The following is a 20,508-nucleotide window of genomic DNA, read 5'->3' on the forward strand; positions in this document are numbered from 1 at the left end:
CGCAACATCTGAACCTGCATGTATATTCTTAAAATGAGAAGATGTCGCAGAGATGTTGCGCCTAGCAACGTTGCCTGTGTCATTGAGGTGTTCCAGAATTCTGGTTTTGAATTTTCGTTTGGTACAACCAATGTACTTAAGATTGCATACTACACACTCAATGACATAGACAACGCTGGTCGAACAGCAATTTAAGAATTGTTTAATAGTAAACTCCCTATCCTGGGATTAATTAAAAAATGTCTTAACATTTTTTGTATATCCGCATGTACAGCATGGATGACGGCCACAACCATAAAAACCTTGGCATTTAAGCCAGTTTTTTGGTTGGGATGAATTCACACCAATATTATTTGAGGAGATACGATCTCCCAATGATTTGGCTTTTTTTGAGACAACCATGCAGCCTTTGGATAGTACCTGGGCTAATACTGGATCTTGTTTCAGCACATGTAGATGTCTCAAAATAATATCAGTGGCCCTATTAAATTGAGGAGAATAGGTTAAGGCTACAACTGGTTTGGCTGCAGATTTTTGAGAGTGTTTAGGAAGAAGTAAAATATTCCTGTCCCGTTTGTCAACAATTTTTTCAGCCACCTCCAGTTGTTTTTGAGAATATCCACATTTTCGTAATCTGCCCATTAACTCAACCTTCTGAGCTTCATATGTCTCTGTAGTGGAATTATTTCTCTTAAGGCGTGTTAATTCGCCTATTGGTATGGCCCTGGTTGTGTGCCTGGGATGATTGCTGTCAGCCATTAAAAGGGTATTACCCGAAATGGGTTTACGATAAGAAGTGGACTGTACAGCTTTCCCAGGAACACCAACCAGAGTCAGATCCAAGAAGGACACCGAATCGAAATAAGTTTCAGAGGTGAAGTTGAGGTTGAATGAATTGTTGTTGATGTATGCGACAAAGTCTGGTACAGAGGTTACACCGGAACGCCAAATAACAAGCACGTCATCGATGTATCTCCCGTACCAGACTATGCCGGCAAAGAACCGGTTGGTGTCAGAATAAATGAATTTAGATTCCCAGTATGACATAGTGGGGTTTCAATGGGGGCGAGACACTCCCCTTCACTTACAAACCTCACTAATTTGCAGAAAAAAATTGTCACAAAAGGAAAAATAATTGTGAGACATGAGAAACTGGGTGGTCTGTAAAATGAACTCACATAAATCAGAAATATATTGACTGTAATTGGCCAAATGAAATTCCAGAGCCACCAATGCTATGTCCCAAGGGATGCTGGTATACAGCGAGACAACATCACACGTTACCCATCTGTAACCAGCATCCCAGGGCATGTTGTTGAATTGATGTAATACGTCCTTTGTGTCCCTTAGGAACCCGGGGACACGTTGGACCAGAGGTTGTAACATCATGGTGTGCTAATTACCGCCGCACCATGACGTACATTTACGTCCGATGTCGTTAAGGGGTTAACCCCCCTACAAAATACAGTCCCATGAAAATAATATCGCTTCTCATCCTTCAACTCTTTCAACATACAGTCCCAGGTAAAAAACCTACCTGACAAAGGGTCTGCTGCGGACCAGAATTTTGTTGTTTTTAATGCTATACAACTGCTATTTATTGTCAATTATCATTATCAATACATGTAGTCTTAGTTATGCCTCACTCTGCGACTAATTGAATACACACACAATTCCATATCTTGTGTATGTGCTAACACGGACGAGTGTAAGTGAGAACACCCATACAGAAGATCCACAGTACCCAGATTCAGATTTCTATACTTGACCTTGTTTCAGGACTCAGGAGGATCATTTGGCTGCTGATCTGCTATACCTGCTGAGACAGTACACTCTAAGCACAACATATATGGTAAGCACAGTCCTCTACCCACACAGTCACATTAGGAGTGCATTCTGTTTTTTCACTCTCTCCTTTCTATGTAAATATCATAACTTTCCTCAGTTCAGCCCCTTTCAACATACAGTCCCTTCCCTTAAACCCCCTCTTACATTCAGTCTCGTGTCATAAAAACTCCCCTCCCTTCACCCTCCCCCCTCAAAAATACAGCCCCACCTAATAGAAACTCCCCTTCGTTAAGCCCCTCCAGCAAAGAGTCTCCTGCAATGTCTCTCTCCTCTTCCTCCCCCCCCCCACCAGAACACACGTGGACAAGCAAAATGCTTCTGCTTCCTGTTTCATGTAGAACTATACAGCACTATAATCTAGGAAGCCATGCCCCTTAACATGACATCATACCTACCAGAAGCAACACCATTCTAGACAGGACTGTACCGACAGCTGCTGAAAGTTAATCATTAACTTCTTGGCTTATTTCCTCAGGTAATTGGCTCCTTGTATTTGGGCTCACAGTGTGTGCCACCTTTACTAAGAACCATTTTCGACAGAGCAGAGGAGACATTGCCTGCTATATCACAACACTTCTTTGAATGCTGGGCCACAGAGCTTGCGCTTCGTTGTCATTACCTAGCCTGGACTGTCCATGATCATTTATTTGGTGTGAATGTCTTAGTAAAGAAAATGTGCTCACTTAGAGGGCATAAATATAGTGACCCATGATGACAGCAGAAGATCCCTTCCCCTGATCCTTATTGGAGTTTGCATGCTCTTCATAGATCTGGCCTAAGAAGCTTGCAGTTGTAATATGTCTGCATTAAGCACAATTCAGATTAAAGAAGCTAATGCCCACCTGGCAGCATTACACCACCGTGTGGCGGAGCTGGAGGGCACAGTAAGAGAACAAGCTGAGAGTCTTATACGGAAGGATGAGCAGTACCAGGCTTCAGTAAGGGTCATATTTGATGCCAAAGACAGGTAAGTTTTTAAAACGTTTTCTCTGCTTTATGTAGCTACACACATTGCTGGTGGTACAACCTTCCTATGAGCCCTGTATAATACTCCTGTTGTGCCACACCTGTAGTTTAGCTTCTGGCACAGTATGCAACAGCTGTTTCTGTTCTAAATGAAGATGGTGCAAGCTGTACAACTTGCTAAATATCAGCTGCATATTATGAGGCTTAGCAATGGTGTCTTTATGTCTGTATTTATTATGCAAATTTGTCAGAGGACAATTTATTGTCTAAAACTAAATGGATCCCTTTTATAGAGAGGTCTTAAGGTTTATCTTACTAAAAACATTTATGGCATTCCAGTATTCGTTGCCATCAGTACCTGATCATTGGGGGGGTTTAGCCTCTGTGACCCCCAAAGACATCTACAGAAAAGTGCTATACACATTAGATGAGTTGGCCAACTATGAAATGTATGGGGGTCTTATGACTCTTCCCCTAATAGAAGATATTGGGGAAAGAAGAGGGTCAGGCATGTTGGAGTTTAACATGCCTGATCCTTTTCTCAGGGTAGATACCCTGATTTTAGAGGGGTACACCTGTGTCTTTCTTCCCAATCAGAATATATGGACACTCAGCCGAGCCTGGCTTTTTCTTAGATACAGTGAAATGTTTTTTTCTAGCAATTCAGTGTTAATTCTTCCTCTTGTTTTTGTTTCCTGGTGTCTTAACCCCTACAGGACCCATGACGTAACGGTACGTCCCGACACCCTGGGTCTTAAGGACCAGGGACGTACATTTACATCATGGGCAGTTCTAGTCCCCGCCGTGCGCCGGGCGGGGATCGGAGCGGGATGCCTGCTGAAAACATTCAGCAGGCATCCAATGCAAATGCCCAGGGGGGGTCATCAGACCTGCCCATGTCGGCAATCGCGGCGAATCGCAAGTGAATTCACACTTGCGATTTGCGCGATTCCGGGTCATTACGGGTCTATAGTGACCCGGTGACCCGGAATGTAAGGGGGATCGCGGGTGTCTAAAACACCCAGGATCCCCCTGAAGCGATAGGAGTGAGGTGGCAGGGTTGCCACCCCTCCTATCCCTGCTATTGGTGGTCTAGACACGACCACCAATAGCAGATTGGGGGCGGGTGGGGGTTTACACGGCGAAACCGAAAAAATCATTGTGTGACAAAATCGAAGAAAAAACGCCATTTTGTAACTTTTGGGGGCTTCTGTTTCTACGCAGTGAATATTTTGGTAAAAATGACACCTTATCATTATTCTGTAGGTCCATACAGTTAAAATGACACCCTACTTATATAGGTTTGATTTTGTCGTACTTCTGGAAAAAATCATAACTACATGCAGGAAAATTTATACGTTTAAAAATGTCATCTTCTGACCCCTATAACTTTATTTTTGGAATTTTTTTGCACGTACGCCATTGACCGTGCGGTTTAATTAATGATATATTTTTATAGTTCGGACATTTACGCACGCGGTGATACCACATATGTTTATCTATTTTTTTATTTACACTGTTTTATTTTTTTATGGGAAAAGGGGGGTGATTCAAACTTTTATTAGGGAAGGGGTTGAATAACCTTTATTAACACTTTTTATTTTTTTTATTTTTTTGCAGTGTTATAGGTCCCATAGGGACCTATAACACTGCACACACTGATCTCTCATGCTGATCACTGGTGTGTATTAACACGCCTGTGATCAGTGTTATCGGCGCTTGACTGCTCCTGCCTGGATCTCAGGCACGGAGCAGACATTAGTCGATCGGACACCGAGGAGGCAGGTAAGGGCCCTCCCGGTGTCCTGTAAGCTGTTCGGGACGCCGCGATTTCACCGCAGCGGTCCTGAACAGCCCGACTGACTAGCCGGGATACTTTTGCTTTAGAAGCGGCGGTCAGCTTTGACCACAGCTTCTAAAGGGTTAATACCGCACATTGCCGCGATCGGCGATGTGTGGTATTAGACGCGGGTCCCGGCCGTTGAGCGCCGGGACCGATGCGATGTGATGTGGGGTCGCAGCGCGACCCCGCTTCATATCGTGGGAGCCGGCGCAGGACGTAAATATACGTCCTGCATCGTTAAGGGGTTAAACACGAATTTTGGTGCATGTAGATATAATTTTTTTAAAGTAGAAAAATAAAATAAAACCTATATAAATTGGGTATCCTTGTAACCGTATGGACCTACAGAATAAAAATAAAGTGTCATTTTTACCGAAAAGTGCACTGCGTAGAATCAGAAGCCCCCAAAAGTTACAAAATTGCTGTTTTGTTTTTACTTTTGCCCCACAAATATTTTTCTGGTTTTGCCATAGAGTTTGTGGTGAAATGATTGAAGTCATTACAAAGTACGATTTCTGATGCAAAAAAACAAGCCCTTATATGGGTATATAGGTGGAAAATGGAAAACGTTATGATTTTTAGAATGTGAGGAGGAAAACACGAACGTGAAAAAATTACTTCTGTAGTTCTATTCTTCTTTTATTTTGTTCTGCAAGACAAAAAAAGAAAAAGGACACGCGCCCCTAGTGTAATACTTCCAGACCTTGAGGTAAGGGAAGGGGTTAATATTCCACTTACCGAATGGTGTTGCGCTATGGGCACAACACCTAGATAAGCTCGAGTTTTGATGTAGTGTGCTGAATGCAGCCTGGATCCTCCGGTATCAGCGTGGCTGGCCGGCATGCAGTGATATCAGGAACAGGAAAGGAAAGATGATCCTCAATAGGCGCAATAAACAGCAATGAAGGAGATTTCAATAGTCATCCATAATTCATATAGAGATATTTATTGAGCACACAGTGGCAACGCGTTTCTTGCCCGGATCGGGCACTTCCTCAGGCAAATGTGCATATACAAACATTAAAATGGCAGCAACTTAAATAGACATGGATACGCAACTATTCAAAGGTCAAATTAATTAAGCTATTCAGGAACGCTAGTAACTAGACTAGCCGTAGTCAAAAACATACGTATCAACTTGGTGGTTTAGATAATTTGCATAATCAGCAGAAAAAAGCTGATTACTCACCCAGCAAGCTCTGTGAGTTTCTAGCAGATATCTGCCAATACCTGACCATATCTGATACTCTCCAACCAGGATACTGCAGCGCAACACTACAAGCTGCAAATTTACTAATTCCAACTACTGTATATGTTCCTTTCTTTCAAATACCAATTCTTTTAGTATAAAGTTTGTTTTATGCAAATTATCTAAACCACCAAGTTGATACGTATGGGCCTTTTCCCACTCCAAAACAAGTCTCTTAACCTCTTCAGGACGCAGGGCTTATGGATACGCCCTGCATTCCGAGTCCTTAAGGACGCAGGGCGTATCCATACGCCCGTGGGAAATCTGGTCCCCACCGCTAGCCGGTTGGGGACCGGAGCCGTATGCCTGCTGAAATCGTTCAGCAGGCATCTCGGCATATCACCCAGGGGGGTCATCATGACCCCCCATGTCCACGATCGCAGCACATCGCTGATCAATTCAGATCAGCGATGTGCTGCGATTCCGTTCCCCGCCGCTCGGGGGGAATCGGAGCCGGATGTCTGCTGATTTCATTCAGCAGACATCCCGGCAGCGTGCCTGAGGAGGTCCGGAGGATGGTGGGGGCTAGGAGCATGTTGCTCCATTCTGCCCGCCATTCCACTCAGATCTGGCGAGCAGGACGGAGCCCCGTACTGCCACCATCCCCTCAGTGTGAAAAAAGTGCCCCTTGCCCCCTTTCTGTGGCTCCTTGGCACAAAAATCCCCCAGGGTTAGCTTTAGATTAGGTAGGGACAGGTTAGGGTTTCCAGCGTACATCAGTGGGTGTCCGGGGGTCCGTAGCACCCTTAGCTGCGTGACCCCGGCCCTGCTGGGTCGCTGCGGTCTGCTGGCAGCGTTTTTTTTTGGGGCGCAGATCTTTTTTTTTTTCTTTTTCTTTCCCCTAAGCGTGTGTGCGGACCCTCTTAGTTATAAAAGAGCGGTCCACCACCGTTTGTTAAAGCCCAGCTTTTTTTTTTGTGGTGCCGGCGCTTTTTTTTGGCGTTTTCTAGCGTTTTTTTTGCACCCATAGGCGGTCCGTGCCACCAGTAGCAGGTGTACTGTGTGGCCGTACCGTACCGGTGTGTGCAGCGTGCCTCACCGCTGTCAGTGATTTATCACTGATCAGCTTTTTTTTTTGTGGTAAAGGCACTTTTTTCGGTTAACGCGTTTTTTTTTTTGCACCCATCGGCGGTCCGTGCCACCAGTAGCAGGCTTGTACTGTGTGGACGGACTGTACCTGTGTGTGCAGCCTGTCCCACCGCTGTCAGTGATTTATCACTGATCAGCGTTTTTTGGGGGGTTCAGGTCGGTGCATTTTTTTGGGGGGTTAAGCAGTTTTTAATTTTTCAGGTTTTTTGTGTGGGGGTCTGTGTACAAGCCACCAGCCACTGTTCTGGGCTGAGTGGCCGGACCCCCACTGACTTCTGCGCCCCCTGTCGCCACAATCGCTAATCAGTGCGCATACCACTGATTAGATACACGCTTTTTTTGGGCGCAGGGCTTTTTTGCGCTAGAAGTCCCTTTTTAATTTTTTTTTTTTTAAAGTCCCCTTTTTATTTTTTTTCTGTTAGGGCGGGTTAGTTAAGTTAGGTTAGGTTAGGGAGGGTTAGGGCGGGTTAGGGAGGTAGTCTTGCACCAAATCACACACAGCACACACACCAATAAAGTTCCCCCCCCCCCCCCACACACACACACACACCCATCCCCATTAGAGTAGGGAAATGGCCCGCAGAGCGTTTTCGGTGGAGGAGGCATATGCCATAATTGCCTCCGACACCGAGAGCGGCTCAGAGGACGATGAAGACCCCACCTTCCTTATTTCATCGTCCTCCTCATCATCTAGTTCTGATTATGAGCCACCAAGGCGGCGGAGACGCCGCCGTGCGGCGCCGCAAACCTCCTCTGTCCTTGACTCTGTGCCCCATGCTAGTATGAGTCCCCCTGGCGCTCATACTAGTGAAGCCCTCCTGCCAAGGTCACTGGTACCTTGTACCGGAGAACTTGTCTGGGCTGAGCCAGCGGACCACGAGCCCGTGATTCCTGAGTTTATTGGCGACTCAGGAATCAAGATTAACATCGCCGGGTTCACTGAAAAAGACTTTTGCGGTCATTTTTTCAGTGACAACTTTGTTAGTCTAATGGTTACACAGACGAATCTGTATGCCCAACAGTTCGTCACCGCTAACCCGGGCTCACTTTTAGCTAGACTCGGCGGCTGGACTCCAGTCGATGCAGCCGAAATTAGGACCTTTTGGGGCCTCGTGCTGCATATGGGTCTAGTTAAAAAAAACAGTGTCAGGCAATATTGGAGTGGGGACGTCTTTTACCAGACCCCGCTCTACAATATGGCCATGGCACATCCCGGTTCGAGGCCATTCGGAGATGTTTGCATTATGCTGATAATGCGGCATGTCCCCCCCCGAACTGATCCCGCGTATGACCGCCTGTATAAAATCAGGCCGGTCATCAATCACTTCGGGGCCATATTTTGGGAGGCCTATGTCCTTGGAAGGGAGGTCGCTATTGAGGAGTCTCTCATCAGCTTTAAGGGGAGACTCAGCTTCCGGCAATACATCCCTACCAAGCGGGCGCAGTATGGCGTGAAGATGTATAAACTTTGCGAGAGTACCTCCGGGTACACTTGCAAGTTTATAGTGTATGAGGGACAAGATTCCCGCATTGAACCCCCAGATTGTTCCCCCACTCTGGGTGTTAGCGGGAAAATTTTTTTGGGCCTTTTGCACCCATTGCTAGATAAAGGTTACCACCTTTACGTGGATAACTTTTATACTAGTATCCCTCTCTTCACATCCCTCGCCGCCAGATCCACGGCCGCTTGTGGGACAGTCCGGAAGAATCAAAGAGGCCTTCCTTCCTATCCCATGCAGACTCCTATCCCCCGGGGTGAGTCCGGTGCTTTTTCCCATGAGAACCTGTTGTTGGTCTGGTATAAGGACAAGAGGGATGTCCTTATGCTCACCATTATTCATGGGAACGGCAGCACCCCTGTCCCTGTGCGATGTACCGTGGGACCGGTCCTCAAGCCCGATTGCATTCTGGACTACAATCGGTATATGGGGGGAGTTGATCTTTCTTATCAAGTCCTCAAGCCATATAATGCCATGCGGAAAACACGAGTATGGTACAAAAAAGTTGCTGTCTACATGGTACAGGTTGCCATGTACAACTCTTTTGTACTGTACAAGTACGTTGGCAACACAGGGACATACCTGCAGTTCCAAGACGAAGTTCTAAAGGCCCTCATCTATAGTGACTGCCAAAGAGCGGGTCAGAGCACCTCTGGAATTGTGGGCCCCCGGATCATCCCTGGCCAACACTTTCCAGGTGTGATCCCCCACACTGGAAAGAAGGGACGATCTCAGAAGAAATGCAGAGTGTATCGCAAGAGGAGGATTCAGAAGGACACCACCACTCAATGTGACACTTGCCCAGATAATCCGGGCCTCTGCATAGGCTGCTTCAGGGAGTATCACACTTCCATGGAGTACTAAATTTTCCATCCTTTGCCCTAATTTTCATTCCCCAAAATTCGACTCCAATGTACCAGTCCAGAGTACATTGTCTTCCAAATTTTATACCAACCCCCCCCCCCAAAAAAAAAAAAAAAAAAAACCTTTTTCCCAATACCCTCAATATCTTTTTTTTTCTTCGGACACAGAGTCAACAGCATTGGAGGTTTGCAGTTGCCTCAAATGCTTAACGCTCTCTCCCCACCTGAGCGGGTTGCGCATTTGAGGTAACAGAATTGGGACGGCCCCACACATCCCCTTCCCAGAATGATAATTCAGAGTATAGGGTTTGGGGCAGGCATCATTTTTACTTTTGGCTGTATTCTGGGTCATCATTCTGGGAAAATAATTGGCATATCAGTACTAAAATTGCAATTTTCTTCCCCCCATAGTACACTTCATCCATTACTGGAAAATAAATGAAGGGAACATCCGTCTATTCCAAATCTCCACTTCACCCTATACACCTTCCCTAGGGGGTGTAGTTTGTAATAGGTTCACATGTGGGTGTTCCTTTCTTGAATTTTCCTCTGAATGTATATAACTGTTAGATCCGTAACAAACATCCGCCTCAAAAGCGAAGAGTTCTCGCTGATCTCTGTCGTATTTCCAGGCGACAATTCGGAGTCACATGTTAGTTGTTCCCAGAAAAATGAAGCAGAGCATAGGTTGAAAATTGCAATTTTCAAAAGCTACCCTTCTTCCATACTTGGAAAATAAATTTAGGAAACACCTGTGCATTCAAAATGTCCTCTTTACCCCTATACCCATTCCTCAGGGTGGGTACTTTCTGTAATGGTGTCTTGTCTGGGCTGAGCTATATAAATAACAAAAAGGTCAAAAATGAAAGTGTTGGCCCTTTAAAAAATTATGAGGAAGAAATTATAAACGGGGATCAGGAAAAAGCAAACATATTAAACAAATTCTTCTCCACTGTATTCACTGAGGAAAATGAAATGCAAGGTGAAATACAGTGTGATAAGGTAAACTCCCCAGTACAGGTCACCTGTCTAACCCAGGAAGAAGTACAGTGCCACCTACAAAAAATCAAAATAGACAAATCACCAGGTCCAGATGGCATTCACCCCCGTGTTCTAAAGGAATTAAGTAATGTAATAGACAGACCCCTATTTTTAATATTCAGGGACTCTATAGTGACAGGGACTGTTCCCCAGGACTGGCGCATGGTAAATGTGGTGCCAATATTTAAGAAGGGGTCAAAAGTAGCAATCTTTGCAGATGACACTTAACGCTGTAAAGCGGTAAACACTATAGAGGACAGTGCACTGTTACAAATGGATCTGGATAGGTTGGAGGTTTGGGCTGGGAAGTGGCAGATGAGGTTCAACACTGATAAATGTAAGGTAATGCACATGGGGAAGAAAAATCCGGGTTGGGATTATGTATTAAATGGGTAAACACTTGGGACGACTGACATGGAAAAGGACGTAGGAGTCTTAGTTAACAGTAAATTTAGCTGTAGTGACCAGTGTCGGGCAGCTGCTGCCAAGGCTAATAAAATCATGGGGTGCATCAATAGGGGCATAGATGTCCACGACAAGGAAATAACTCTACTGCTGTACAAATCACTAGTCAGACCACACATAAAATACTGTGTACAGTACTGGGCACCAGTGTACAAGAAAGATATAGTGGAGATGGAGAGGGTTCAAAGACGGGCAACCAGAGTAATGCGGGGAATGGGAGGACTACAGTACCCAGAAAGATTATCAGAATTAGGGTTATTTAGTTTAGAAAAAAGAAGGCTTAGGGGAGACCTAATAACTATGTATAAATATATCAGGGGACAGTACAGAGATCTCTCCCATGATCTATTTATACCCAGGACTGTATCAATGGGGGCATCCTCTATGTCTAGAGGAAAGAAGGTTCCTACACCAGCCCAGACAGGAGTTCTTTACTGAATTCTCTTCCGGAGGAGGTGGTCATGGTGAACTCTGTAATAGAGTTCAAAAAGGGGCTGGATGTATTTTTGGAGAGTAAGAACATTGTTGGTTATGTATACTAGATTTATAGGGACAGAAGGTTGATCCAGGGATTTATTCTGACATATTTGGAGTCGGGAAGGAATTTTTTACCTCTAGTATGAGGGTTTTTTGCCTTCCTCTGGATCAACTCAACTCAATAGGGACTTATTTGGGTTATAGGTTGAACTTGATGGACTCTGGTCTTTTTTCAACCTTATGAACTATGTTACTATGTTGCTGAAATTGTGCCTAGCACCAGATCTATTCTTGATAGCGTCTGCTTATTAAACTTATTAAAACAGGAGGATGCATGACCATCAGGGTTCCTCTCTCTTCATATATATCGCTCCACCCTATTTCATCAACAAATTTTTTAATAAGGACATAGGGGCATAAAGCGCATGTAGCACGAGACGGTTCCGTAGCCCAAGAATACCCCTTTCCTCTGTCGTCCCCCTACACATGTGCTTCTGTACCTGGATGTCTCCAATAAAGTGACACAGATGAAGCAATCCACGTGGTGAGTGCGCTTGTGTTTGTTTCTACATTGCCTCTATACCCATCGTGCCTTCCTTTCTTGCAAGCTAGCACCACCACTATCTTCACTGGACAAAATGACTGCATGAGTGTGTCATGTGAAAGGGTCAGCCACTTATGGATTACCGGTTAGCAATGCCAGTGACCCCATTTTGGAAACTACACACCTCACAGAATTTAATAAGGGGTGCAGTGAGCATTTACACTCTACCTGGCGTTAGACAGATCTTTGGAACAGTGGGCTGTGCAAATTAAAAATTACATTTTTCATTTTGATGGACCACTGTTCAAAAATCTATCAAGACACCTGTGGGGCGTAAATGCTCACTGTACCCCTTATGACATTCCATGAGGGGTGTAGTTTCCAAAATGGGGTCACATGTGGGGGTAGAGGGGGGGGCATTGTTGCGGCACTATGGCGGCTTTGTAAACACACGTGGCCTTAAATTCCGGACAAATTTTCTCTCCAAAATCCCAATGGCGCTCCTTCTCTTCTGAGCATTGCAGTGCACCAGCAGAGCACATGAAGTCCACATATGGGCTATGTTCTCAGAAGAAATGGGATAACAAATTTTGGGGGGGGGCTCTTTTCCTATTTTCCCTTGTGAAAATAAAAAAGTTAGGGTAACACCAGCATTTTAGTGAAAAAAAAATGTTTCTTCATTTTCCCATCCAACTTTAATGAAAATTCGTCATACACTGGTGAAGTGTTAAGGCTCACTAAACCCCTTGTTACATTCCGTGAAGGGTGTAGTTTCCAAAATGGGGTCACATGTGGGTATTTATTTTTTGCGTTTATGTCAGAACCGCTGTAAAATCAGCAACCCCTGTGCAAATCACCAATTTAGGCCTCAACTGTACATAGTGTGCTCTCATTCCTGAGCCTTTTTGTGCGCCCGCAGAGCATTTTGTGCCCACTCTTTTACCTCTTGTGAAAATTAACATGCTGGTGTTTCCCCATACTTTTTATGTACATTCTTTTTATTTTTTTACACTAACAGGCTGGTGTAGACCCCAACTTTTCCTTTTCGTAAGGGGTAAAAGGAGAAAAAGCCCCCCAAAATTTGTAGTGCAATTTCTCCCAAGTATGGAAATACCCCATATGTGGCCCTTAACTGTTTTTTTTTTTTTTTTATATACAACAGGGCTCCGAAGTGAGAGAGCACTATGCGCATTTGAGGATTAAATTAGGGATTGCATAGGGGTGGACATAGGGGTATTCTACACCACTGATTCCCAAACAGCATGCCTGGGACAGTCAGTGGCTTCCCGGAAATGCTGGGAGGTGTTGTTTTACAACAGCTGGAGGCTCCATTTTGGAAACACTGCCGTACGATATATTTTTCATTTTTATTTTGTGTTAGTATAGTGTAATGTAGCGTTTTTTGGGGAACATTCACACAGGCGGGGGTTTACGGCGAGTTTCCCGCTAGGAGTTTGCGCTGCACCGGAAAATTTGCCACAGCTCAAATTTGAAGAAGGAAACTCACTGTAAACCCGCCTGTGTGAATGTAACCTGTGCATTCACATGGGGTGGGCAAACCTCCAGCTGTTTCAAAACTACAACTCCCAGCATGCACTGACAGACTGTGCATGCTGGGAGTTGTACTTTTGCAACAGCTGGAGGCACACTGGTTGGAAAACCTTCAGTTAGGTTCTGTTACCTAATTCAGTAATTTCCAACCAGTGTGTCTCCAGCTGTAGCAAAACTACAACTCCCAGCATGTACTGATCGCCGAAGGGCATGCTGGGAAATGTAGTTATGCAACAGCTGGAGGTACGCAACTAGGACTACCAGCATGCCGAGACAGCAGTTTGCTGTTTGTGCATGCTGGGAGTTGTAGTTTTGCAAGATCTAGAGGGCCACAGTTTAGATACCGCTGCACAGTGATCTCCAAACTGAAGCCCTCCAGCTGTTGCAAAACTGCAAATCCTAGCATGCCCAAACAGCTGTCTAGGCATGCTGGGAGTTGTAGTTTGGCAACATCTGGAGGGCTACAGTTTAGAGACCACTGTATAGTGGTCTCCAAACTATAGCCCTCCAGATGTTGCTAGGCAACAACTGAGCAGCTTCCGTAGGATTGCCGCACTAGGGAGCCGCATCGCCGTCCTCTGCCGCCGGTAAGTGACCTCCGGCGCCGGCCACATCATGGTTCTTCTGCTCTGCCCGGACTACAGTGGGTGGGCAGAGTGGGGGAACCAAACTCTAACCCCTCCGCCCACGATCTGCTATTGGTCGGTCGCTTCTGACCGACCAATAGCAGGGATAGGAGGGGTGGCACCCCTACCACTTCACTCCTATCCCTAGCATGCATACTATATCACCCAGTTTTCCCAGTCTCCTGAATCCCCTAGCTATGATAGGATGCTTGCCCTCCCTGCCCCTCTCACTGTCGCAGTACTGCCATCCCCTCTCTCTCTCAGGAAAAAATAATCCTGATATATTTTAGTTTTCATTTTGGCAATTAGATCTAAAACTAATCTCCAGCTTTGTGTACTGTTTGTGATGATAGGTGAAGGCTGCTGCAAAGTGATCAGTACATGATTTGCAACGTTTTAAGGTTTCGTTTTTACAGAGTGCACTATATGTAAAAAATTACATGTTCTCTTTATTTTATAGGTTGATGTGATTAAAATGATACCCATATAGCTTTTCTTTTTATACTGCAAAAGTCAAACTATAAAACAAAATAAGTATGTTTAAAATTTCTGTATTTCCCACATTGGACCCCTATAACTTATATTTTTCTGTATTCGAAGCTGTATGAGGGCTCATTTTTTGCCACATGATCTGTCATTTTTATCGAAACCACTGGTATTTTTCATTCTTACACTGTTTACCATACTGGATCATAAACATTGGCCCTGATTTACTAAGAACAGAATGTAGTTTTCTTTGTGTGTTTTAATGCCCCACAATTTTTTTCCATGGTATTTACTAAGGTTTCCCTACATTTTGCTTTTTTACACAGGCTCTGATCTGTAGGATTTTCCTCAGCTAAAATCTACCACATTTTCTGTGGAAACCTTAGTGAATAGGTTGGGTTTTTGGGAAAATGGCAGGGAAACGCTACCTTTTTAGCCGACAAACCCACTTTTCCCAGCGGCCATGCCCCTTTTTGGGATTTTTTCAGTAAAATGGAGAGTTAGTCTTGTTTTTTTCAAATGTGGCACTAATTCTGGCGCATACAAAATCTATTGCACAACCCGGCAAAACATGTCGGGTTTACAACTGTAAATCAGGGCCATTATGTTTTAATAGTGCAGATATTTGGCACTTGCACGTGGCAATACCAAATATGTGCTTTTTTTATTTAAAGAATTGGGAAAAGGGGTGAATTTTTTTAAATTAGGGAGCCCCTTCTTGTCTTACTTACACTATTTAAGGGGACTTTTACATGTAATTTTCAGATCAGAACAAACCGATCAGACTGCATACATGTTGAGAGGGTGCCAATTGGTTAGGATGACAGTGATTTCAGTGCTTAAGTGCTGAAATCGCTATTGATCATGGCACTTAAGAGTCCATTATAGCAGCTGTCACAGTCTATGAAGCATACTAAGCACTAAGTATCAGGGCACCAGAACGTACATTTATGTCAAATGTCCTTAATGGGTTAAAGATGTTTAAATATCTGGCTCATCTCTAGTCTTGGTTCACACGCTGCAAATCTTTCCTATACAGGTTTTCTCTCTGTTAGTTCTACTTCTGGTTTTTGGCTAAAAATACTAACAAATGTATAATACTAGCTGAGTACCCGGCATTGCCCGGTTTTTCCTTCCTAATCCTTGTTGAGGAGTAAAATCAACAAAGGAGGAAGCTTTTGACTTCATATCCCGTCCTCATATATTGTTGTCATATCCCAACCCCATATCCCGACCTCCTATCCTGTCCTCCTATCTTGATCTCCTATCCCGTCCTCCTTTCCCGTTCTCCTATTTCGACCTCCTATCCTGTACTCCTATCCCGACTTCCTATCTCGACCTCCTATCCCGTCCTCCTATCTTGACCTCCTCTCCCATCCTCTTATCCCGTCCTCATATCTCGACCTCCTATCCCGTCCTGATATCCTGTCCTCCTATCTCGACCTCCTATCAAGACCTCATATCCCGACCCGTAATATGTGTACCAGGTATTGAAATATCTCCAGCCGTACGGAAGTTATGTGGGAACATACATTTCCCATTTATTTGCATGGGACTTTAACCCCTTAAGGACCCAGCCATTTTACACCTCAGGACCCGGCCATTTTTTGCACATCTGACCACTGTCACTTTAAACATTAATAACTCTGGAATGCTTTTAGTTATCATTCTGATTCCGAGATTGTTTTTTCGTGACATATTCTACTTTAACATAGTGGTAAAATTTTGTGGTATCTTGCATCCTTTCTTGGTGAAAAATCCCAAAATTTGATGAAAAATTTGAAAATTTTGCATTTTTCTAACTTTGAAGCTCTCTGCTTGTAAGGAAAATGGATATTCCAAATATTATTTTTTTTAATTCACATATACAATATGTCTACTTTATGTTTGCATCATAAAATTTACGTGTTTTTACTTTTGGAAGACACCAGAGGGCTTCAAAGTTCAGCAGCAATTTTCCAATTTTTCACAAAATTTCCAAAGTCACAATTTTTCATGGACCAGTTCAGGTTTGAAGTGGATTTGAAGGGTCTTGATATGAGAAATACCCCACAAATGACCCCATTATAGAAACTGCACCCCCCAAAGTATTCAAAATGACATTCAGTCCACGTTTTAACCCTTTAGGTGTTTCACAGGAATAACAGCAAAGTGAAGGAGAAAATTCACAATCTCCATTTTTTACACTCGCATGTTCTTGTAGACCCAATTTTTGAATTTTTACAAGGGGAAAAAGGAAAAAATGTATACTTATATTTGTAGCCCAATTTCTCTCGAGTAAGCACATAACTCATATGTCTATGTAAAGTGTTCGGCGGGTGCAGTAGAGGGCTCAGAAGCAAAGGAGCGACAAGGGGATTTTGCAGAGTACGTTTTTTTGAAATGGTTTTTGGGGGGCATGTTGCATTTAGGAAGCCCTATGGTGCCAGAACAGCAAAAATCCCCCACATGGCATACCATTTTGGAAACTAGACCCCTTGAGGTACGTAACAAGGAATAAAGTGAGCCTTAATACCCCACAGGAGTTTCACGACTTTTGCATATGTAAAAAAATAAAAATAAAATTTCACTAAAATGTGTGTTTCCCCCCAAATTTCACATTTTTGCAAGGGTTAATAGCAGAAAATACCCCCCAAACATTGTAACCCCATCTCTTCTGAGTATGAAGGTACCCCATAAGTTGACCTGAGGTGTACTATGGGTGAACTACAATGCTCAGAAGAGAAGGAGTCATATTTGGCTTTTTAAGAGCAAATTTTGCTCGGGGGCATGTCGCATTTAGGAAGCCCCTATGGTGCCAGGACAGCAAAAAAAAACACATGGCATACCATTTTGGAAACTAGACCCCTTGTGGAACGTAACAAGAAATAAAGTGAGCCTTAATACCCCACAGGGGTTTCACGACTTTTGCATACGTAAAAAAAAAAAAAAAAAAAAAAAAAATCACTAAAAGGTGTGTTTCCCCCCCAAATTTCACATTTTTGCAAGGGTTAATAGCAGAAAACACCCCCAAAATTTGTAACCACATCTCTTCTGAGTATGGAGGTACCCCATAAGTTGACCTGAAGTGCACTACGGGCGAACTACAATGCTCAGAAGAGAAGGAGTCATATTTGGCTTTTTGAGAGCAAATTTTGCTCGGGGGGCATGTCGCATTTAGGAAGCCCATATGGTGCCAGGACAGCAAAATCAAACCAAGCAAATACTCCTAAGTGTCTCAGGGCAAAACAATGAAAATTACAATTTTAGGGACACGTCCCCAAGGACTGCCCTAAACTAGGGACTACTTAACTAAATTATTAAAACTTAACTTTTATTACAACCACTAAATTATAAATTGTGCTTTTGGTACCATAGTGAAAAAATGTTAAAAAGTCCGGTCATCCACAGTGTGACTACAACATAGGTCAAAATTGCCCATATGTCTTGTGATCAGTATCACAGTGGAAAGGTCTAGTTAAGCCAGACAGTGTCACCACCGCTGACTAGAGAAAACCCCCACCCTATTAGAATAAAAACATTATAGCCCCTCCTGCTGACGTTTCGCCAGTGTACCCTGGCTTTTTCAAAGAAGTGAGGACAGGTATACCATGCATCAGTCGTCCTTTTATATGGTAGGAAATTAACTACTGTGCGCATCATTTCCTGTGCGCTCACACGGTTCGGTTCCACATCATAACTTTGCGTCAATATCAACCAATCATATTGAATGTTTACATAAGCCTGCTATTGTTTAGCCAATACAACTTCAGACTTGCCTGTGATGTCATCGGACACCGCTCCACTGGCCCTATCAGCGCCCGCTACGTTATCCTTCACGACTTTCATCGTAACCAACCGCAGCCGATCATGTGCCTGATCAGCTGACGGTCAGTCATACCCGCTACTGCGGCCGCTATTGGTCTCGCGCATGCGCATTGTTGATCCCGCAGCGCTTGTTAGTACTGCGCATGTGATAGGACTTAGTCTATACCGCAGCTTGGTTGTATACTGCGCATGTCTAAGGGAACAATCTGATATACTCGTAAGTCCTGATAATCAGAATGCAACAAGATAAGTCTAAAGAACAGACTATTGGCACTTTTTGATGACAATTGGGCGTCTGTTTATTATATTGTAATATAAAGGTGTTAATAAGGTAAGTATTAAAGCTCAATCATTGGTTCTTAAAACTAGTCTATTAAATATAGACATTATATAAAAAATGTGTGATAAGCCCATATGGGTATAAATCGATGCCCATTGAGAATAGTGCAATTAGTGCACCCATAAATTTGAATAATATAATAGATCCAATTAATTATGAACCCTATGAGAACTTATATAGTGCATTTTGAGATAATGATTAGTGAATACAAGTACCTAGATCTAAATAATAGTGACCCATTATACAAAACAAACCAAAATCATGTGTGTTAATACTCATACTTAATAAACCAATGACTGGCACAGTTCACTTCTAAGACCATATATTTATAGCTGTACCAATATTAATGTTTTATAGACCGAAACAAAGGGAAAAGTCCCTATAGATCACATTACTCGTATATGTCTTCTTCCAACAAAAGATGTGGATATCTTCATAGTCTAATTGACAGCCAACACATTCTTACTGGTGTACTAACTTTTTCATTTCAGACTTAGAACAAAAAGTGAAACCGATCACCACCTTGACAATATATAGTCCAAAATCAAGGAGTACCTAAAAAAGGTTATACCCCTACCTATACATATTGCATGGTAAACTCTAAAATCACTATGGAAACTTAGTAATCAATTAGCCATCTAAGAATGCGGAATAAGAGAAACCTTCATTGAGGCCACTCGGACTTAGAGACTTCAGCCGGTAAATCCACCGTGCCTCCTCTCTTAATAGGACCTGATCAATATTCCCCTTCCTTTCGTTTAGGACCATTTTCTTTAGACCCCAAAATTTTATTGCAAATTTTTGTGTAGAATGTATTGATCTCATATGTACTGACAGAGGTGTCTCTGTCTCTGTCCTTATTGTGCTCACGTGCTTACTAATTCTCTTTCGGAATTCCTGTGTAGTTTTACCCACGTAGAGCTTCATACACGGACACTGTGCAATATAAATGATGTTCTTCGTACTACAGTTTATGAACTCATTGATCTTGTATGTCTTATGGTCCACTGGATTGTCGAAGCTTTTCTTCTTACACATAAATTTGCAATTGGTACAGTGCCCACATGCATAGCTGCCTGTTGGTGAGTTCGGTAACCAAGTTGATGATTCCGATGATTTAGCCATACCTTTCTGATGGCTATGGACCAAAATGTCCTTCAGATTAGGGCCCCTACGGTATGTGATGCTTGGATGGGGACTTAACCTATCTCTTAGATCCATATCTGATAGTAAAATGTGCCAATGAGACTCCAAAATCTTATGGATCTTTTGAGAATAGGCATCATATGTCCCTATGCATCTAATGATGTTGTCATCCTGTCTGTTCCGAGAGTCATTCAACAGTGTGGTTCTATCGGCCACTTTGGCTCTGTTAAAAGCCTTCCTCATATACTGGGAAGGATAGCCACGTTTTTTAAATTTGTTAAATAGCTTATTACTCTCCTGTATAAATTGATTCTCCTCAGAACAGTTCCGTTTGGCCCTTAGATATTGTCCTATGGGGATACTGCGTCTTAAGGACGCAGGATGCCAACTCTCCCATTGTAACAGGCTATTCGTAGCTGTGGGTTTTCTAAATAGCTTAGTCTGGACTCGATTATTAGGATCTATGTAGATGGTAATGTCCAAAAAATTGATGGACCTACCACCTACTTCTGAGGTAAAGTTCATTCCAATGTCATTGCAATTTAGTTTAGATACAAACTCTGTAAATAAACAAAGGGGCCCCTCCCAAAAAATCAAAATATCGTCAATGTACCTCCCCCAAAAGGAAATGTGCTGTGTATAGAAATTAAACTCTTCACCAAAAACAA

At 43.3% G+C, this 20,508-nt stretch overlaps 1 protein-coding gene across 1 annotated transcript in view; it reads left to right on the top strand.

Moving 5' to 3' along the window:
* The first annotated feature begins 2,181 nt into the window (after window positions 1–2,181).
* VMAC (vimentin type intermediate filament associated coiled-coil protein) overlaps window positions 2,182–20,508 on the top strand; it is a 53,872-nt gene continuing 35,545 nt past the window's right edge. The window contains exon 1 of the mRNA XM_056551980.1: window positions 2,182–2,815. Within this exon, the coding sequence (XP_056407955.1) occupies window positions 2,646–2,815 (170 nt within the window). The 5' untranslated portion in view covers window positions 2,182–2,645. The remainder of the gene's footprint in view (window positions 2,816–20,508) is intronic.

Source organism: Hyla sarda, chromosome 1 (assembly GCF_029499605.1).
Source record: "Hyla sarda isolate aHylSar1 chromosome 1, aHylSar1.hap1, whole genome shotgun sequence".
Classification (NCBI taxonomy): domain Eukaryota; kingdom Metazoa; phylum Chordata; class Amphibia; order Anura; family Hylidae; genus Hyla; species Hyla sarda.